The sequence below is a fragment of the Cotesia typhae genome, unplaced genomic scaffold (assembly GCF_013202065.1).
Source record: "Cotesia typhae breed Kobodo isofemale line unplaced genomic scaffold, CoteBio_Ctyphae contig_34, whole genome shotgun sequence".
NCBI lineage: Eukaryota > Metazoa > Arthropoda > Insecta > Hymenoptera > Braconidae > Cotesia > Cotesia typhae.
The window spans coordinates 1,628,834-1,652,465 of record NW_027423742.1 but is presented as its reverse complement, the minus strand read 5'-3'; the positions used below and the strand labels follow the sequence as shown (position 1 = coordinate 1,652,465).

The following is a 23,632-nucleotide window of genomic DNA, read 5'->3' as shown; positions in this document are numbered from 1 at the left end:
GAAAAATCTGAATCTCGGTTCTTATCTCGATGACTAAGTCTCTTAGGTTTCTTGTCAAAGGCAAGCTCTTCATCATCACTGTCAATCAAAGGCGACTTTGCTGAACTCGTTCCGGCCTCGTTGCTTAATTTTTTCTTTTTACGTGAATCTATAAATATAGAAAAATATTTATCAGTAAATATAAAGTTAAGTTTAGGAATATTATTTAGTTTCATATATACTTTTCAATTAAATTTTATGCTTTGGGTATCAACAAAAAATAAATCCATACGGAGAGAGAACTACTTATACAAATTATCCAAATTAAAAGCCGTCTTTTTTATATTTTACGCATGAAAATTATTCGAAATAAATTTTTTTATTTTAAAAGCATCAACTTTTTTCTTATGATTTTGTTTATCAAGTCAAAAAATTTGTTTTCATATGCTGAGTTATTATATAAATGAAATTCTATTGTGGTTAAAAAATATTAATAGTGATTATTCTTAATTTAGAAATAATGTAACTATGATATTAACAAATAACTGGAATTAAAATAAGATTTAAGAAACTATAGTAACATTGAGGTGAAAAAATTATATGAATTGAAACAAAATAAACAAATTTGATTTAAAATCAATTACCGGACAATTCAGCATCTAAGAAATCTGAATTTGGCTCCTTTTCTTGACGACTGGGTTTTTTAGGTTTATTCTCAACAGTAAGCACTTTATCATCACTGTCAATCAAAGGCAACTTTGCTGAAATCGTTCCGGCCTTGTTGCTTAATTTTTTCTTTTTACGTAAATCTATAAATATAATAATATATTTATTAGGAAATTCAAAATTAAGCTAAAGAATTTTGTTTAGTTTCACAGTCTCTTTTCAATGAAATTTTATGTTTTACAATTGTTCAACAAAAAGTAAATCCTCACTGAAAAAATAAAATATGAACAATAAAATATAAAATATATACAAATATAAGTTTACCGTTTTTCTTCAATTTTAAATTTTAAAAAATATCTAAAAAAATAACAAATTGTTTCTTTTAGTTTTTATAAACATCAACTCTTTGATTATTTAATATTTTTTTATGTTAGAGTGTAATATTTTTGAAATTTTTCTGCTAATTATTTAATTAATTTTCATTAAAATAATTCTGTTAATCGAAAAAATTTGAAAAAAGTGATCATGAAATTAAAAACAACTGGAATTGTAATTAAATATAAAGATTTTAACTTACTTTCAGATTAGAAAATTATAAAAATTAAAACAAACATAATTAATTATTTACCTTTACCACCAGTCGGTCCATCATCAGAACATTCAGAAGATTGGTCTTCATCTTTATGATCCATTTGTTTTGATCCCTTCACAACACCCTGTCGTAGTTTTTCAACATTAGCTTTTTTCTTAGATTTTAATGCTGATGACTCTAATTGATCTGTAATAATAAATACATTTTTACTATTTTTACAGTATAAAACATTAATATAAATAGAAAAACTAAAATAGTTAAAGTGATTGTTGAATTATTAGAAACTTCCATAAAGTAACAATAAGATAAGATTTGAATTCAAAACAAAATTTAATATTTTACTGCATAAATTTGAATACTTTTTTGATAATTTTGAAAATATAAATAAAATAAATAATAAACCCGGTTACTGAAAGTTGGTTAATAATTGTCAAAACCTAAAATATCATCAAATACTGAGTAAAGTTGAGATGATTAATTTGAATTATTAACTTCAATTATAATTTAAGTCATTTACCATTAATCACATCATTTTGGGCAGGAGTTTCAAAGATTGATGGTTGGTCAACAACTTCTGCATCAATGCTGTTTGGTTCTTTAGCTTTTCTTCCTCTACCGGCCCCTTTACCTATTTTCCCTGTCCCCGGATTGGTCACTTTAGTCGTTGGTTCTGCTGCTTTTGTTATTAAATTTCCAGCTTCATCGACAATCTGTTTATTCAAATATTCTTCGTTGTCTGTAAAAAATAAGTATTAAAACAATCTGTCTCTTTAAATTATTAATAATTAGTTTTCAATTAAATAATAAATTAATGGATTAATGAAATAGATTTTTACGAACATTTTATTATTTTTAAATTAAAATATATTACTTACCATCTTGTAATAATATTTTCACTGGAAAATTTTTATTGCGTAATTTTACGACGGAGTCATATTTTTAGACATTTTTATTTGTTCAGTCTTCACCACAGAAGAGCGACCATAACCAGTCCAGAAAATCAAAGAAAACATTTTGTCGGACATTTTTATTTTTTGATATTAATATGAATGTTTTTTCTGGTTATTTTGTTACTTTTATCAATGTCAGAGCGTTAGTGTTTATCAACAAAAAATAAATGCGAATCGGTGTTTGAAAAAAAACATAACGTAAACAAAAAACGGATAAGAGCAGTTGTCCTGTAAGATGAGTTGTAATTACGCAGAGAATATAGATATATCGATAAACTATAAAACAATGAAAGATTTTCAGCAATTATCGAAGTCATCAAAGTATCAGAGATTAAGGAAATACCAAGAAGCAACCAATTCAGGTGATGACGGTTCATTGACAGGTAAATCAAAGTTAATGCAGCATTCGTTTTTGATTACAAAGATCCAGAAAAACTCCGGAGTAATTTCACAGAAATTATTTGGGTTTCTTAAAAAAGTGTTTATTATGAGTTGTAGGTAAATTCATTTATAGAAATGAATATACTTGTTTATTTACATAGAAAACATATATTTTTTGATTTTTTCTTATTTTAAATATTTTTGAAGTTACAAAAAAATTTAATAATTTGAATGAAACTATAAAAGGGAAAGAAACGTATTTGTTACATTGATAGACATAATAATGTTTAATTTTTGATTGAATTATTACAAATTTATAATTTTATTGTGAGAATCACAGCCTAATTATTCTAATTTTTAACTTGAACTTAAAAATTTATTAGTTAATTTTTATAACGAACTTTATCAATATTGAAAAAAATTTTAATCACAACTGAATAAACGATAAAAAATAATTAATTTGAAATAAATACTCCTGTACATTTTCGAATGTTCCACAAATTTTTTAATTTTCATTTTGATTAAATTACTATTTAAAGATTTTAATTCTATCGTTAAATGGAAGGTTTACGTTGTTGTTTTAATCAATATATTAATTACTGATCTAAATTTAAAATTAAAGTTATGCTATAATAAACAAAGGTGTTTGCGAGGTTAGTACTTAAGGTTCGATAACTGAATGTTATAAAAATAGTTTAAATAAAATAAGTACAACAATAATAAGTATCTTGGAAAATATTAGGTAATTTAGGAGCGTCAAATTTTTGGGTGTAAAATTTCTAGATTTACTCAATTTTTTCTTTTTCACTAGTAGATCTATATTTTGTAACGGGGCTGTTTTGCCTCGTCTCATTGGCTGCTTAATTATAATTAATAAATGAAATTGTAAGATGTTATAAAGGGCACGACCAGGATTTTATAACTGTTCCTGGAACCGAATGAGCAAGAGCGATATTAACAGGGTTGAGAGAGTGAGAGGAAGTTTAGAAACAATAACATTAGTTGCATATAAATTCCATTGAATATAATGACAAAATTAATATTCACACACGCACTCATACCTTAAACTACTATGTATGTGGCCAGAGGTACCTTAAAATTGGAACACATTTACCAAAAACCAACTAATATTTCCAAAATACTTTACCAAATACTTAACACTAACAACATCGACCCAGAGCTACTTTAACATGGTGTCGCGTGATCGACTTCTGCCCTAGAAGCCAATGAGTGTGCCACAACCCAGAGGAACTTTATCATAGTATCGTGCACTTGTCAAAACTTATTTGATAATAAATTACAATCTCAAAACTGACTCTGGTAATAACTGACTCTACTGAAAAAAATTTACTAACAACTCAATTTAACATTGTAAACAACTGGCTAATATTGTTATAAAATATTACTATTGGAATGTAATATCTTGAAACTAATGACTCGACTTATAATATTATTCAAAACTGACATTAGAATTATCTGACTCTAACTATTGCAACTGTTGACAACTTAGCATAAAAACTTGAATAAATTGTAATAAATTCCGGAGGAGATCCGACAAAATTCCTTACAAAAACCTCCGATTGACCTCATATATTTACTACATGTTGGTTTTTTATCAATTTCATGAGAATTCTGGAAGAACTCCGGAGGATTTAACTCGAATTTCACCAAGATTTCTTCAAGAAAACGTAGTGGCTTGCTTAGAATTCACTAGAAAATCTATATTTTGTCTTTGGCAATTCCATGAAAACTATAAAAGTTTTTAAGGAAATTTTCTGAGCAAAATTCCGCCAGAACTCCTAGAATTTTCCTTACAAATCCTTCAGAAGTTTTGAAGATTTCTCTCCGGTTTCACCAAGATTTCTTGAAGAAATCTTAGTGGCTCGCTTAGAATTAACTAGAAGATCTATATTCAATCTCTACAAATTTCATGAAAGCTATAAAAAAATTTTTAAGGAAATTTTCTGAGCGATATTCCGCAAGAACACCTAGAATTTTCCTTACGAATCCGTCAGAAGTTCCGGAGGATTTCTCTCGGGTATTGCCAAAATTTCCTAAAGAAATCTTAGTAGCTTATTTATAATTCACTAGAAGATCTATTTTTTTGTCTCTGAAAATTCCATGAAAACTATAAAAATAGATGAAAACTATAAATATAGGTCTACTAGTGAATTCTAAGCAAGTCACTACGATTTCTTTAGGAAATCTTGATGAAACCCGAGAGAAATCCTGCGGAACTTCTGACGAATTCGTAAGGAAAATTTTAGAAATTCTGGCGGAATTTCGCTCAGAAAATTTCCTTAAAAATTCTTAAAGAAATCTTTGTGGCTTGCTTAGAATACTAGAAGATCTATATTTTCTTTAGCAATTCCGTGAAAACTATAACGAATTTTTAGGGCAATTTTCTGATTAAATTCCGGAGAAGATCCTAAAATTTTTCTTACGAATTTATCAGGTGTTCTGGAGGATTTCACTCGAATTTCACCAATATTTCTTAAAGAAATTTTAGTGGCTCGTTTTGAATTCACTAAAAGATATATATTTCATCTCTCGAAATTTCATGTAAACAAAAAAAATTTTTAAGAAATTTTCTGAGCGAAATTCCGCCACAATTCCTAGAATTTTCCTTACGAATTCGTCAGAAGTTCCGGAGGATTTCTCTCGGGTTTTGTCAAAATTTCCTAAAGAAATCTTAATAGCTCACTTAGAATTCACTAGAATATCTATATTTTGTCTCTGAAAATTCCATGAAAACTATAAAAAATTTTTGAGGAAATTTTCTGAGTGAATTCCGTCAAAATTCATTATGAAAACTACTGATTGACTTTATATTTACTACATTTTGGTTTTTTATCAATTTCATGAGAATTTTGGAAAAACTCCGGAAGATTTCACTCGAATTTCACCAAGATTTCCTCAAGAAAACTTAGTGGCTCACTCAGAATTCACTTGTTGATATATATTTTGTTTTTTGAAATTCCATAAAAAATATACCAATTTCTTGAGGAAATTTTCGGAGCGAAATTTCGCCGGAGTTCCGAAAATTTTCCTTACAAATTGATCGGTGGTTTCGGAGGATTTCATAATCTATATTAAATCGTCATCTGCTACTTGGTTAGGGAAATTTCTCTAGAATATTTTCATAATATAACTCTAAAATTTTATAAACATTATTCCAGATAACGGTTACGAGTATAACAGTGATTCTGATGTTTCTGAAAGCCAAAACTCTAATACTAGGGTTCAGTATTCTACTTGCAACGAGAGCAATGACTCTACTGATTCAGAGATTGAATACGCTGCTAGTGCCAAAGATAATCAAAGTCTCACGGATTGTGATGATTACGAAGATAGTAGTGTTAGTAATGGTGATGATCATATTTATAATTATGAAAACTATCGCTATACTGACGACTGTAGCTCCGATTCTTCTGGTAGCTTTGACTATCAAAGTGATCATACTAGTTCGTCCGAAAATCACTTCAGTGATTGGAATGACAGCTCAGAGGATAGTGAAGGTGAAACCAGCGATAGTTCAACTGACAATGATGAGGCAGGATCTTTTTTCGATAACGCTCATATAAATGAACCTATTTACGAAAATGCTCCGCTTACTTTAGGTGAGAGTGTACTCTGTATTTTAACGTTCATGATTCGTCATAAAGTTACCAAGGTCCTTCTGGCAGACTTATTGTCTCTCATCAATCTCCATTGCATAAAGCCTAATTTCTGCATCAAAACGTTGTACTTTTTCAAAAAATTTTTAAAAATATTCAGACACCTCTTCGCCGTCATTTTTTTGTTCTGTTTGTTTTTTGAAGTTAAACAATGAAAAAGGGTACTGTCGGCGATGCAAAAAGAAAAATGAAGTGTGTTATTTTATACAAGTCCCTTTGGTTTCACAACTTTTAAACCTCTTTCGGCGTCCGAACTTTTATAATTTATTACAAAGTAGGTTTAACAGGCAAAAATTGTACAAAACAATTTGGAAGATATTTGGGATGGGGAAGTTTACCAATCACTTTTCAAAAACAATGGATTTCTATCGTTTCCTTCAAATATTTCATTCACCTGGAATACAGATGGGATAGCTTTATTTAAATCATCAAAATTCAGTCTCTGGCCTTTTTATTTATCTATAAATGAGCTGCCATTTCAACAACGGACGAAAAAAGAAAATTTATTGTTAGCTGGTCTTTGGTTTGGAGCTAAACCACAACCAAATTTATTTTTAAACAGCTTTCAAGACGATTTATCAAAAATTTATCAAGGTGTTTGGTGTAAAGCCGGTGACTTAAACCAGAGAATTAAAGTTAGAGGCATGATTATTTGCGGAACATGTGATCTTCCAGCTAAAGCTGCCTTTTTAAATATGAAGGGACATCGAGGAGTATTTGGGTGTTGTCACTGCAAAATTAAAAGTAAAAATTTACGTAGAAGACGCGTTTACTCCTATCAAAGAAGGATAAAACTTAGAAACACTGCGGAATCTATTAATGACGGTAAAAGGGCTTTCATCTCTCGCAGTGAAGTCAATGGAATAAAGGGTCCAACAGTTTTGTCTCAAATTGTACATGATGTTTATAATACTACCGTCGTAGACTCTATGCACTGTATATATTTAGGAGTAGTAAGGAAAGTATTCAGTTTATTGTTTGATGCAGAGTATAAAAACTTTCCATTTTCACTTTACCAACTCCGAAATTGGGTTGATAAAAAATAAAATCGATTCGTCCTCCAGCATTTGTTTCCCGATTAACAAGATCTATTTTTGACTATAAATATTGGAAGGCATCTGAATGGAAACAATGGTTATTATATTATTCGATTCCGGTTTTGCATTCAATTATGAGAAACGAGTATTTAGAGCATCACGCACTGTTAGTAATTGCTATCAGTTATTTAAGTTATCCTTCTATAAGTAAAAAAATGATTTCAATAGCAAGAACATCTATAAAAATGTATATTTTTCAGTTTGAACAGTTGTACGGATCAATCCATATGACTTGCAATTTACACTGTTTAATCCACATTCCTGATGCAGTGAGTAAATTTGGTCCATTACCCTACACTTCATGTTTTGCATACGAAGACCTTAACGGAATTTTCAGACGTTTAATCCAAGGAACTCGATATGCCCAATTACAAATGTGTTCTACTCTATCAGTCTTCAATAATATTATCCAGCTCAAATCTGAATCACAACAGGAAAGTCGTGATGTGGCAGAGTATTGTGAGAAGTTAGAAAAACTCATTTAAGAAGACGCAAGCTAGTTCCTATATATGAAAAATACTCCGTTTTAGGAATTTTGAAAAGATGTGACGAGTTAATTCAACAAGAGAGAGACTTAATAACTGAGCGCTTTCATGCACCTTTTAAAGTTTTTACGTTTACTCGTTTATTTAAAAACAGTATGGTATATGACTCGGAACTTTATGAACGTGACAAAAAAACCAATTCTTCTGTAGTAATTTATCGTAAAAATCTGAACAATTGTATTGGCATTATAACAAAATTCATAAAAGTTTGTTCCTGTGATTATAACCATAACTGTCTTGTGAATTGTGAAAACAGTCGCTTTTATGCAATTATACGACCATTTCAAATAATTCGTTCTGTGTTTCCGTATTGTGAAATTGAAAATTTAATGACTTTGTGTGCTGATTCGTCCGAATTATTAACATTAGTAGAAATTAATAATTTAATTACTGTATGTTTTATAATTGAAAATAATACTGAAGAAGATCCTGATACTTTTTTTGTAATAAGACCTGTAAATACGTTTGAAATTGAATAATCGATAATTAATTTAAAATATTGTTAATAAATAACAGAGTTTTCTAAATAATGTCAATGTTTTACTTACCTTTAATCAGAATCAAACTGGAAAACAAACATTTTTATGCAATTTTTACTTCATAAGTCTTAGTATACAGATCATGTTTCGGAGTATAATTATGACAAGTAGAAATAATCGTAGGTATTTTTACAAAAATCAGCGAAAAATGGTAAGTAAAATTTTTCATTTATAGCTTCCAATATGAAGTTCATAGGGATTTTGATAGAGTTCTAGTAAATGTTTTCTACAACTTTTTAAATTTTTTGTGAAAAATCCACTACGAATTAATCGATGCAGTAGTACTTCGAGATTCCTTATGGAAAACAGTATGATTTCTTATCTGGTTTTTCATGACTGTTCCAAGCTTGACCTCGTTGTCGAACTACAAGGGCTTCTATATGGACAGTTTCGGCGCAAGCTTGGCACACCGTTAAAGGGCCAGAGCTAGGTTAAACAGCCTTGGCGCAAGTCTTGGTTCACTAAAGGAATAGCCGAGGTTGAGTTTCTCAGTCTTAGGCCAATATTGGGATGCCAAGCTTGGCGTCGTAATATTGGTGCAAGCCTGGCCCCGTTGTTAACCCTTGGGGCTCCTATATGGATTAATTGAAATCTACCTTCCATTTTGGTGTATGCCAAATGGCTTCATCATCTTTATGCTTTCATCCGAATTTCATCCGGATTTCATCTGGAATTCCTATTTGTATCAAAATAGGAATTCCTCAAGAAATCCAGCAGATTACCGGCGGATTACTGGCGGATTACCGGCGGATAACCGCAACTTTTTTACACGGGATATTATTCGATTCCACTTTTGCATTTGATTATGAGAAAAGAGTGCTTAGAGCATCACCAACTCTTAGTACTTGCTGTCAGTTATTTAAGTTATCCTTCTATCAACAAAAAAATGATCTTAATAGCAAATACTTCCATAAAAATATATATCTCCCAGTTTGAACGATTGTACGGATTAACCCACATGACTTGTAATTTACACTGTTTGATTCATCTTCCTGATGCTGTGCGTAAATTCGGTCCGTTACCCTACACGTCGTGTTTTGCGTATGAAGACCTCAACGGAACTTTTAGACGGTTTATTCAAGGAACTCGGTATGCCCAATTACAAGTATGTTCTGCTCTATCAGTCTTCAATAATATTATACAGCTCAAATCCGAAGCACAACAAGAAAGTCGTGATGTAGCAGAGAATTGCAAGAAGTTAGAACTGACTTATTTGAGAAGGCGCAAGCTTGTTCCAATATTCGAAAAATGCTTCATTCTAGGAAAGTTGAGAAAGTGTGACGAGTCAATTCAAGAAGTGAGAGCTTTAATGACTGAACGCTTACAGGAACTGTTTAAAGTATTCACGTTTATGCGTTTATTTAAAAACAATATGGTTTATGACTCAGAACTCTATGAACGCGATAAAAAAACAAATTCTTCCGTAGTAATTTACCGTAATAATCAAAATAATTGTATTGGCATTATAACAAAATTTATAAAAATTTGTTATTGTGATTATAACCACAAATGTGTTGTGAATTGTGAGAACAGTAGCTTTTATGCAATAATAAGACCATGTGAATCAATCCGTTCTGTGTTTCCGTATTGTGAGATCGAAAATTTTATGAATTTGTGTGTCGATTCGTCTGAATTATTAACAATAACAGAAATTAATAATTTAATCACTGTATGTTTTGTCATAGAAAATGATACTGAGGAGGAACCTGAAACGTTTTTTGTTATAAGACCTGTAAATACGTCTGAAATTGAATGATGTTTTAATTAGTATATTACACACCTAGGAAAGTAAAGTAAGAAATGTCTCAGATCACATGTAATTGTTGTCCGAGGCAAAGCCGAGGTCAACAAACATATAATCTGAGGCTTTCTTATTTATTTCCCGTAGAGTGTATACTATTTTTTTGCTGGACGAAGGCAGGAAGCGGCAACTTTGTTTAGCGCAGCGGGCTGAAAGTTGACGCTTTCTGCCTGTCGAGCAAAAAAATTTTTGAACAATCTATCACTAGAACAATATTTCTGTACACTGTAAAAATGTTTATTATTAACTAACATATTTATTATTCTAGTTTTAAGAACAAATTTTGTTTATGTTCGTTATTAATTAACACCTAAGTTTATCAAGATCGTGTTGCCAGCATGCTAAATTCTTTATTTGTGTTTTTAATTAGTTTTTTTAATTATCCTAAATAATTTATAGTTAAATATATAAACAACGGTCTGGGCTGTCCGAATTACTTTTTTCAGTTACCGAAAATTCCTACTGAGTAAAGGTCCTCCATTTCCCTTTATCCTTTATTTCCCTAATTCACAAATTTGTCTATATGGCTTTTTTTCTACTATAAAAATTATTTAATGTTTCTAGAGTTGAAATAATATAACAGCCTTTTTAATAAACAACTTGATGTAGACATTTTGTACTTGTCCCACCAGTCACAAATGTCTGTCCCACCAATTACAATAAAAAAATTTTTACTACGTAGGTAAACAGTCTAATTCTTCATAATATTGAATGTTTGTAGGATAAATTTTTTATTGAGAGGGAAATATTTTTTTAAACTTAGTGATCGAACTGAAATTGGACTTAAAGTATACCAAGGTAAGAGAGAAGAATTTTTGATGTCCCACCACTCACACTCAGTCAAATGATAATTACGAGAAACTCAAAAAGTAATCGAGGTTTTTGACAAAGGGATGTTGTTAATTAGTTATTCTTCTATATTATGAGATAAATTTCACTATAGTATAAGTTTTAGTCACATAATTATAGCTTATAATTGATGGAATTCCAGAGTTATAAATAATAACACGGAATAGTGTAAAACAGTTAATTACACCGTGTTAAATTTACACAAGTGTTTACACCGACTTTTCACACTTACACGACGGTGTAAAAGTCTCTGGGTCCATCTTTTACACCGAAATTTTTTACAGTATACTATCTTTGTGTATTCATCAGGATTTCATCCGGAATTCATTTAGAATTCTTATTTGTGTCAAAATATGACTTCCACATGATAGTCAGCGGATCACCTGCGGATTACCGGCGGAATCCCGCAACTTTTTTACACGGGATACCGATTGAAAAATAAACCTATTTTATATATATTATAAATAAATAAATAAATAAATATATATATATATATATATATATATATATATATATATATATATATATATATATATATATATATATATATATATATATATATATATATATATATATTATTAGAAATAAATAAAATAAATTAAATAAATAAATAAATATTATGATATAATTGTTGGAATTATATCTTCTTATAATATCGGGCTTTAAAGCTACTTTATAAATAACTTAATTTTTTTATTTATAATGAATACTGTATGTTACAGGGCTGTAAATGAACAGTTGAATGCGAATAATCAGAAATTAGAGTAAGTATAATGTACTTAGCACTACAAAAAATTGTTAAAACTATTATTTCTGTTAAAACTACAATTTATTTTTATGAACTTTATTTTACTAACCTTTTTTATGTTTTCAGTTCATTAATTATCAAAATGGACGACACTAGAGCAACCGTAAAGTACGTATATTCATAATTTCATGATTTATTACATGAATTATAAAAGTAAGAAAATGCTACTCCGCGATAAAAAAATTCTATTTGCAATCAAATAAAATTGCCATCAAAGTCGCATCTTATTTTTAACAGTGTATCGACACGAAATTAACAATAATATTATTTATTTTGATAGTTCATTGCAGATGCTGAACGCGGGTGTAGACAATCCATTTAGTAAACCTGATTTTATACCTATGCAGACAATTGCAGAAGTAGATAAATATGAAAATTACGAGGATACTAAGAGACAGCAATTGGTAAGAATTATAGTGATCTTGCTAGTATTAAACGTTACAAATTCTTGTCTTCCGTTTTGTACTTCGTAATATGTGTGTATGTATTACTTTAATCATTACCCCTTTTGTCTGTTACAGAAAAATTATTTGAGCCATTTTCGAGTTGCGTCTAGTCCCTACGAAAATTTAAAATATTTCTTGAAAGGAGATTTCATAATTAAAGATGAAGTTCTTGTTCATTTCAATTATTTTAAGTCGAATAAGACGAAGATGGACACACTCCAAGGCACTAAATTGGATATAGATTTGTACAGTAAGTAAAATAATTCCTTAAAAACCCCTTGTCTTATAATTAAAACAAAAATTACATCGTTACTTTTAAAACTTCCCATTTATAATTCGAACTTTTTGTATTTCAGCAATCGTATTGAAAAATCATCCAAGTTACTCATTCAACCAGCACACTCTTGATTTCCAAAAATCTCTGAGAGCCGCTTACGCTCGAGTAAAGAAAAATAACGAGGATGAAGAAGAAGAAGATAACGATGGCAATCTTGAAGACAATGGAGAAAAGAAAAAGAAGAAGAGCAAGAACTCGAAGATCATACCAAGAAAAAATGTCGAAAAATATCCAGAATCAACTTCATAAAGATTCGATATTTTTTTTTTGTTTTTTTAAATTAAATTATTTTTTTAATGCGCAATAATTATGTTAAAACTGTAATTTTTGATGAAGATATGCAATTTACTATTGCAATAATGTAATTTATACCAAATAATTATAATAAAATAACTTGAATATCTTATTTTTCAATAAAAAGTTAAAAAAGAATTTAAATTATAAAATCAATTGCCTATTTCCAGATATTTTACGTATTTTTGAATTTTTTTTCTATTTTGGCGGTGGCGCCATCTAGGCTGCAATATGACTATGTTGGTAAAATAAAAGTTATTCTTATCGGTATCATGAAATTCTATCGGTAAGAGAGTTATCTCCACGCATCTACGGAACTGACAAAAGTTGCACTAAAGTTTACAAAAAGTTTACGTTAACTATTGAACATGAACTGTTACTGTTAACTTGAAGTCCAATTCCGTCACTAGGTTTACGTAAAGTTATACTATAAACTTGACGTAAACTTTTCGTTGGTTGTGCTAACTGGGTATGTATGATGTAATAAATGAAGTTAAAAGAGGAAATTATACGATGAAGGAAAAATTAAGATTAATTGCAAATGCATTTTTTAAAGCAAGTGAATTCGGTTCACAAGAAGCCGTTTACTATATTTTAGCATTGCCTCTTTCAAAGTGTTCAAGAGAAGTCACATTTGTTAATACAAATCATCCAACAAATAGGATTCAAATTATTAAATCTAAATACGATCTTCAGAAATTATCGCCAGATTCAACAGATATTTACGTAAAAGACACGTTAGACCATTATGTGCACCGCCCACATGAGTTGGAAAATATTTGCCTTGCATCATTCGTAGCTTGGTATAATTATTCCACGAAAGAATATCATAGAAAGACTAAAATTCACAGTGATGAAGAGGGAGATAGTGATGATTTAATTGACAACAATGTTCTATCTCTGAAATTGACTGATAATTCTGGTTTTATTCGTAAAAGAAAAAAATCAAAAATTCTTAGATTTATCAACTATAATGAACAAACAGATAGAGAAAATTTTATTCGAAAAAATGTAATGTTGTATTTACCATGGCGAAACGAAAATATTTTAATAACTGCTCCTACATTATTTTCAGAGAATAAAAATTTAATTGAAAAAAAAAAACGATCAGAATACTTGTACAATGAAAACATAGAGAGTATATTGAAAGAAGCTTCCTTAAAGAAAAGCGAATCTAATGATGAAGATGAAACTAATGAACAGACTCCAAAAAACTTAGAAGTTTTCAATGACCCTTCCATGAAGGTGATATCGCTATTGATATGGATGGGAGTATGAATAAAAGTGAAAATCTCAATGACAATAAGGATGTATACTATATTTCAATACCTAGAATAATTACTGAAGATAATTTCATTAGTTTAGTTTGTGTTCTATATGAAAAACAAAGAAAATTTCTATTACATTTATTACATTGTTTTAAAACTAAATCATTACCATTATATCATTGTGTGATTGGTGGAGCTGGCGTTGGAAAACCTCGATTAATAGAAGCAATTTATCAAACCATGCTACCTTTTTTAAATTTTAATTTCAATAATTTAGAATCAACCAAAGTTTTATTGTGTGTCCCTACAGGAAAAGCTGCATTTGGAATAAAAGGAATAACTTTACATGCAGCTTTTATGCTACTATTAAATCAATGTTCAACAGAACTTATTCCATTAAGCAGTGGTACCCGGAATACTTTATATGCAAACTTGAAAGATCTTAGTTTAATAATAATCGATTAAATTAGTATGGTAGGGTCAAGAATGATACAACAAGTCGATAGTCGACTAAAGCAAATTTTTCAAACTTCAAAACCTTTCGGTGGAATATCAGTAGTTGTATTTGGCGATTTTAATTAATTATCTCCAGTTGGTGACAGATATATTTTTCAGCTTCACACAATGGATTTATATGGAGATATAATAGGCAACCCTTTATGGAATTTATTTACAAGCTTTCAATTAACAGAAATAATGCGGCAAAAAGATGACTTAAAATTTGCTGAAGTACTTAATAATTTAGCTAATGGTACACTTTCGCAAAACGATTTGAATCTTTTCAAATCTCGGATTGTGAAAAATGTTAAAAATATTCCCAGAAATGCAATACATTTATTCCGTACGAATGATGAAGTTGACAATTTTAACAATACACTTATAAACAAAGACGTTAGAAAAAAAAATATTGTTGCAATTGATAAAGTAACAGGAAAATCCGTAAAGTCAATGGAGCAAAAATTATTAAGTTTATGCAAAAATTTAGAAACTAAAAATGCTCAAGGATTACCATCATATTTATCATTAAGTATTGGTATAAAATATATGTTGACTATAAATATTGATGTTGAAGATGGGCTTGTAAATGGTGCAGTAGGAATTTTGAAAGGATATGAAATGAATCATAAAAACGAAATTTTCAGACTCTGGATAGATTTCTCAGATGATCAAATTGGTAAGAAGAGAAGAAAAGAAATTCATAATAATAATAATAAAAATGGATATCAAAATTGGACTGCAATAGATAAAGCAATAAGGAATATTAAGCCTACTAAAAAAGTAGTCACAATTATTCGTGAACAATTTCCGATAGTACCAGCAGAAGCGATTACAATTCATAAAAGTCAAGGGGGAACTTATAACAACGTAGTTATTCATTTAGCAAAAGGTATGAGAAAAAATGAGCTTTATGTTGCTTTCAGTCGATGTACGAAGTTAAATGGACTATTCATAGTAGGAAATTTACAAATTCCTTCATTCCAAAACCCATATGATCAAGTGCAGATTGAAATTAAGCGTCTATTGAATTCGAAGTTGTCTTTATCATGTTATTTTATAGATAATCCAGAGTTAGAAACAATTGTTTATCAAAATATACAAAGTTTGAGAGAAAATTCACATTGGGTTGAATTTAAAAACTTTATGAAGTTATATAAACCATGCATTTTTATAGCAGCAGAAACATGGATAAAAAAGAAGGATGAAATTTTAATAGAAGATTATACAATTGTACATCGTGTAAATGTAGCTGAAAATTGTAAGCGCCATGCTTATGGATTAGTAATATATTGTAGAAAAGACAAAATATTTAAAATTCTTTACAATTAAAATAATGAAAAAAAAACGGAAGCTTGTTCACTAACAACAGGCTTATATGATGATATCGTAATATGTACTGGTTATAAGCCTCCATCAACAAAGTATTCATCAATAAAAACGATAATTGAAGAAATGATGATCCGAACAAAAACAGTTTCACTGTAAAAAAAATTGCGCCAAGTCCACGTTCATAAAACTCATCTCAATAACGTTTGCACTTTACAAAAAAAATAAGACTCAATATAATAATTGTCATTCTCTACAAAAAAAAGTGAAATACAAAAAAATACCAAGAAACTGTCATAATGTTAAAAAAATTGAAAGAAAATTTGTTGAAAATTTAAAAATTAAAAAAAAATTTTTTTATCGTACTTGGCACGCTTCATTGAGTACCCCAAATGTTTTCAGGATAAATAAACATCCTTTGAATGATTAAAAATTTATAATTAAGTCAACCTATAAAATGCATGAATTTAATTAATCAACTATTATTATTTAATAATAAGTTTTACAAAATTTAGGTAAAATCGACATGTCATACATATGTTATTTGAAATTTTTTAATCTTCCAGACATCATTTATGATTTTACTAAAACGCCCTCTCGTGTTTGGTTATGAAAACTACTTCAAAGTAGATACAATTGAGTGCTCTAGAAAAGAAAACATATGGCCGACTAAATTGAGAAAATGCGGTGTGATTGCCAATCAAAATGTGTTAATTACAATTAAACTAAGCAATATCAAGTTTCTTCATTGAAGCTTAATGACAGAGCTGAAAAAATTGAATCCAAAAATTTTATATATTTCAGATGATTTCACCACACCACCATATTGATAGTTATGTCCACTAAAAATTTAAAAAAATTTAAAAACGGATTTTTTCACTGAAACTGATAATTAATCGAGTAAGCAGTGCTTTTAATGAGTTGAGTATGCTTGACTAATGTAAATTTATAAGTATAAGAATGTATGAAATCATATATTATGTAATTAGAGCTGATCAGCCCAAATATGTATAACTATACATAATTACATAAATTCGAGCAAAATCGTTTTTTCTCGGGTTGAAATTCTTCCGAAAAAATTTGGGGTACTCAATGACGCGCGCCAAGTACGATAAAAAAATTTTTTTTTAATTTTTAAATTTTCAACAAATTTTCTTTCAATTTTTTTAACATTATGACAGTTTCTTGGTATTTTTTTGTATTTCTTTTTTTTTTGTAGAGAATGACAATTATTATATTGAGTCTTATTTTTTTTGTAAAGTGCAAACGTTATTGAGATGAGTTTTATGAACGTGGACTTGGCGCAATTTTTTTTACAGCGAAACTGTTTTTGTTCGGATTTTTATTACATCGTTAGTTCGTCGTTTATTCTTCATTATTCACGATTCACATTTGTTTGTTCTCTATTTATTTATTTGACAAAATTTACGAATGACATGCCTTTAAGTTAGCCCCCTTTCGCATTTTTTAATATTTTGGTAGCAATACGGGTCATTAAACCTGTGTTTTTAATTGCTCATATGTATAGAACATTTTTTCCTACTTCACAGTGTTTATTTGTTGTTTAAGTAAAATTTTTAATTAGCTGAATATTTGTATTCAAAATATTTGCACTGCGCATGCGTCAACATTACGTTTAGACTTTTAGCGCGGTCTTTTGAAAATTATAATGACAGTGATTAGAGTAAGTATATTATTGTTGTATTTCATTATAGTAGAAATTACAGGACGAAAAGGCAACGTGTAGTTTTTAATAATTTTATAAAAAGTTTTATTTTAATAAAGTATTAAAAATTTATTGTTATTTGTTATTTCTTTTTTATTTTGATACTAGTTCGTATTATTTATGGGAATAGAACAGATGAGTATAAAAAAAAATATACATGCATTGACTCAAAGTTGATTCTATATTTTTTAAGAAATTCAAAATGAAATAGATATTTATTAGTTATTTATTTATTTACTTAATGATATTGAAATTGGCTGACGTCAAACAATTTTTTTATAATTATTTAAATTAATTGAAAATTGATTCTTAAAAGATTACAGTTGTAGATTTTTTAATTTTTTACACGTTAGATGTGCTTGTCACTATAATTTTCAAAAGACCGCGCTAAAAGTCTATACATGTAAAAATGACGCATGCGCAGTGCGAATATTTAGAATACATACATTCAGCTAATTACAAATGTTGATTAAACAACAAATAAACAATGTAAAGTAGAAACAAATGTTTAATATACATGAACAATCAAAAATAGAGGTTTAATGACCCAAATTGCTACCAAAATATAAAAAAATGCGATACCCTGATTAAAAATATTGATTGAAAAGTATTGGGAATCAGTCACCCTATGTGAACTGTATATCTATATATACATGAAAAAGAATTGAAATTATTCAAAAGTATTCTAATTTCATCATTTTCAATCCTTTTCAATCAATATTTTTAACCAGGGTAGAGGAGCTGACTTAAAAGTACATTATTAATAAATTTTCTTTAAAATGAATAAATGAAGAACTAACAAATGTTGATATCAAACAATAAAGAACAAACGACGAGCTAACGACGTGATAAAAATGAAAATCAAAAATTAATAAAAAAAACTCTGGGGTGCTAACTTTAGTGAGCTATCCCATTGAATCTACAGTTTATGTAGAAAGAATTCCAGTGCACCCTGGCGAGTGTAGGTCCAAGCTGCGAAATATCTTTTTTTAACTGTAGTTTCCCATCTATCGGAGGATTACTATGCGTTTCTCGAGTTATTTAGTCTGTGGCAGATCACTTTGCCAATCGAAAAAAATGCAGGATCGAAATTTTTGCGTTGCTATAGTTTGTGCTGATTAAATTTAATAATATTGAGCAGATTAATTGTTATAATTAGATATAATCAATTAATATCAGGAAAATAAGGTATGAACTACCGTTATAATACAAATTTAAGAAAAAAAAGGACCGTAGATTAAAAAATAAATTTGCAACCTCTAAAAAACGTGATGCTTACAGTAAATACAGTCGGTAGTCTGGCGCTCCGTTTACAACGGAATTTTTGAACGGAACTTGGCGCCAGATTCTACCGAATCTGTTAATTATTGCAGAAGAAAAAAGTGACAAAATAATTTTTTTAGGAGACTTTAATATAAATTTAAATACTGAACCAACACATTCATTCTTTAAGTTGCTATAATCTAAAAAATTATATTCAATATTAAAACATAACGAAATTACAACAAATTCTACAACAGCTATCGATATAATTTTTGCTAAGTTTCGATTAAGCTATGGAATTACCGAAACTATTTTTGGACATCATAAGCAACTAACTTGCATCCTTAATAACCTAGAATTAGATTCTGTTGAAAACAATGATAAAAAAGAGAATGAACCGATACTTACATTAGTCGAAGCAATCAACGAAGGAAAGTGGCTAAGAAGAAGATTAATTAATGAAAATACTATAGAAGAGAACGATTTTAAAATAATGAGTAAATTACTTGAATTTCTTCAAGAAAAATTTTTTTGATTTAAACGCGAAAAAAAAATCAATTCTGATATAGAATTTCTAACATCGTTCGAAAAAGCGTTTATTTCGTTAGATATAAAAGAAGATCACAATTCCTTCTACTATGCGATATCGACACTATTATGTGGAACCGATAAATTGATGCCATGCTTATGCGTCCTTGAAGTGATCCATTTTATTATAAATGAAAAATTCATGAAAAACGTTCCAGGTGGACTATTTCAAACAATATCTTTTGATAATATTTTACACGGTCAACAACATGCAGAAATAGGAAATATTATATTAATATCAGCAATATTACAACGACCAATTAATGTAATTGAAAGAAATCAATTTTTGAATACCAGAATTTCACCAATAGAAAACCAAAAAGAATTTTTTATACATTTAAATTCAGATTCAAAACATTATTCAGCATTAATAGAGAAAAATGAGATGTATAAAAATATACCGTTAACTAATACAATGAAAATCGATTTTAATATCTTTCTACATTTTCATAGCGAAGATATCAGAGTGAATAATTCATAACAAAGAATAATTCAAAGTTATATAAACAATAAAAGAAAACAAAAAATTTCATAGAAAGAAAAGTTTTTAGTAAAAGTGTTGAGAAAAATCGTCTTGATAATTTACAATTACAAAAGAACACTACTCGAGAAGAAAAAATATCAAGAATTCGATTAATTTTACTACAAATTGCAGACAGTAAATTTTTGAAACAAATTGAATTAATCTTAAATCGCGAAAAAGATTTTATTTGTCAATTGTCTTCGAAAATTTTTAAAATTGGTCAGAAAAATTTAACGATTCAAGTGGACAATCATTTGAAGGATCGGACTTATTCTAAGTATGTTTTAAAAACGAATGGTTTATCAAATAACAATGCTTATATAAATCAAATTCTCAATAACACATTTTCATTAGTTGATGTAGCAACTGATAATAATTGCTTGTTCCGAACATTTGCTGAATTAGTATTTTATGATCAAGGCAAGTACATTGAAATTAAACTATTTATTATATACTTTATTTTTTATCATAAAAATAATTATGAACAACTGATTTCCCGTGGAGTTTTCTCAGTTAAAGATAAGCACGGTTCAGAAATGAGCCGTCCAAAATTAGATGATTTCTTACGAATGATAGCGCGTGAATATGAATGGGGGAATGAAGGTTCGATATATGCGATGAGCGATGCACTAAACGTGATTATAATTGTTATTGGTGTCGATAAAAATACGCACAAAAAAATTGTATTCTTAAATATAAACCAAATAACACGTATTCATTAATACCATTTTCCATCATTAATGAAACTCAATGGCACTTTATAGCGGCTCATAGAAAACTTGACTCGTCGACGTTTGATGGAGAAAAATGGCAAGATATTCGTTTAATTGAAATAAAAGTAGATTCAAACATTATCCATTCAACCGTTCATGTAACTAACGGTAGACAACATGATACAAATAATCAACAAATTTCTAGCAACATTACTAACTCAACTACTCTAAAAGCACGAATAATTTTAAGTGAAATTCATTCCAGTGAGTCATTCTATGAAATAATAAATATTGTTAAAGATTATCATAAAATTATTTTAGAAATGTAGAGTTGTAAAAATAGACTGTAACTTATTTTTTTTAGTTTTATGATCACTGTAGAGATTTTACTTTTGTAACCAAGGGTTTAGGGTATCGTAAATTATAAGATTTAAGTAAGTACGTCGAACATGCTGTTTGCAGATGTTTTGACAGATAGGTAAGATTGTTGTAAGTAAAATTATGAGAGTGAATTTTAAAAGTATTTTGGAAATGCGTGGGAACTTTAAGTTTAAGTTAGTTTTGCGCAATGTAAAAGTATGACTGAGTGGGATGAGAGGCCCAAGTAGTAGGTAGAGTAATTAAGAAAAAAGGACTTGAGAAGATAGTCCTGAAGAACTATTCATTGTAGACAGACCTCTGTATTCTTTCCTAATAAACGCAACACTTAAATTACCTGAACTGTGATATCCTTTTTAGATATTAACAACATCGATATCCTATCCAGTATTTCTGATACTACATTTGGGGGCTCGTCCGGGATCACAGCGATCAGGAACATTATCAGTGTGTGTGTGCAAATCAGTTAGTGAAGTTTGTTTCGATCCAGTGAAGTGCATAAACTTAGTGAGGCAATGGAAGAAGTGATTGACCAGGTCGTAAGAGATGTAGGCGCAATACAGTTGGATGAGAATCAACTGGCGCAAATGACGGTCGTGCAGCTCAAAGAGGAGCTCAGGCGGCGGCGTCTCCGGATGACGGGTCGAAAAGCTGAGTTGATAGCTAAGTTAAGAGCAGCGGTGCTGGTCGAAAGAGAACAAATAGCCGATGATGCAGAAGAGGAGGATGAAGCAGACGAGGAAGACGAGATCGACGCTGAAGCTGACGGAGGTCATGAAGAGGACGACGTTGAAGAGGCCAACGCTATTCGACGTAGAGATGAGCGTGCAGGAGGCAGACACAACGATGGACGTCACCGAAATCCTGCCGTTGGCCGCCGAAGAAATTATTACGACGTTAACGACGACGATGCTGATAATGAGAGCATTCGTGACGCGACACCCGTGATTCGTAGACGAGAAAACGTATCACGTGTGCTTTTAACTTTTAAAGACGTGGAGGGTTCGTTGAGGAAATTCAACGGAGATAAACAGGAGAACGTTCGACGATGGCTGGAAGACTTTGAGGAGATGGCCTCATTGTGCCAGTGGAACGAAATCCAAAAAATTGCATATGCAAAACGACTGTTGGATGGCTCAGCTAGGTTGTTCGTAGAATATGAGCGTTGTGCGAAGACCTGGACTAAGCTAAAGGAGGCATTGACAGACGAGTTCGAGAAAACGGTGGATACTTTAAAAGTCCACCGAGAACTAACTAGAAGGAAGAAAAAACCCGACGAAACATATCAGGAATACGCCTATAAAATGATGAAGATAGCCGATCAAGCAAGTTTCGATGTGTGAACCACTATTCGGTATATTATAGAGGGTATTCCTGATGACGCATCGAACAAACAGATGTTGTACGGTGCGAAAAGTATGCGGCAACTAAAAGAAAAGCTGGAGGAGTACGAGGAGATGAAGGACGCGATGCCGAAGTCGAAGATACGCTCATCAGACAAGAGAGATGACAAAGCAGTGTACGACAAGAAGAAGTTCGGAGGACCAGCGGCCAAAACTACGAAGCGTTGCTATAATTGCGGCGCTGAAGATCATATAAGTGCGGCATGTCCTGTTAAAGAAAAGGGTAAAAAGTGCTTTAAGTGTGGTGAGTTCGGGCACATTTCTTCTGCATGCCAGGGGAAACCTAAAGATGTGTATACAGTGTCACGACCGAAAAAGGAAAAATATCGGAAACTGGTAGAGATTAAGAACCGTAAGATATTAGTTTTAGTTGATACTGGCAGTGATTTGACCCTGATGCGTGAGAGTGTGTATGAGAGCTTGGGATCGCCTCGGTTGCAAAAGAAGCAGATATGTTTTGAGGGTCTTGGGTCCGAAATGAATGAAACAATAGGCATGTTTACCGCTAACATGCGGGTAGAAAATGATGAGTTCACTACCGATTTTCACGTCATACCTGACACTATACTCAAATACTCTGTACTGCTCGGTACAGACTTTCTTGACGAAGTTGAATTGCGTGTGCGACGAGGAGAGGTAACATTTGTTAAGTTAGATGACCACGACGACACTAACGCTGACGGATCAAAGAAACCCTACATTTTTAGAATTAATGTAGTTAATGAGGGACCTGAAGTAGACTTATCCCACATTGAAAACGAGGAATGTCGAATAGAAATTAATAAAATGGTCGAGACTTATAAACCGGTAGCAACTCGCGATATTGGTATACGAGCAAAAATTATTTTAAAATCAGACCAAGTGGTAGCATCACGACCTCGTAGATTAGCTCCTTCAGAGCGCAAAGAAGTGAGTGACTTAATGCAGGTATGGGCGAACGAAGGTATTATCCGACCATCGAACTCCGAGTACGCGAGTCCTATTG

The 23,632-nt window shown here is 30.3% G+C and overlaps 2 protein-coding genes across 5 annotated transcripts in view; one reads left to right on the top strand and one right to left on the bottom strand.

Annotated features, from left to right (window-relative positions):
- Positions 1-13,093, top strand: part of LOC141526528 (uncharacterized) — a 33,810-nt gene extending 20,717 nt beyond the window's left edge. For 2 of the 3 annotated variants that reach the window (XM_074241562.1, XM_074241561.1), the window contains 5 exons: positions 11,799-11,840; positions 11,951-11,992; positions 12,165-12,288; positions 12,406-12,580; positions 12,687-13,093. In XM_074241562.1, coding sequence (XP_074097663.1) covers positions 11,967-11,992; positions 12,165-12,288; positions 12,406-12,580; positions 12,687-12,916 — 555 coding nt within the window. In that variant the 5' untranslated portion in view covers positions 11,799-11,840; positions 11,951-11,966 and the 3' untranslated portion in view covers positions 12,917-13,093. The remainder of the gene's footprint in view (positions 1-11,798; positions 11,841-11,950; positions 11,993-12,164; positions 12,289-12,405; positions 12,581-12,686) is intronic. The other variant, XM_074241563.1, reaches the window with a different exon arrangement.
- The window catches only part of LOC141526529 (uncharacterized), a 95,010-nt gene that overhangs the window by 58,933 nt on the left and 12,445 nt on the right, over positions 1-23,632 (bottom strand). The window lies entirely within an intron of this gene.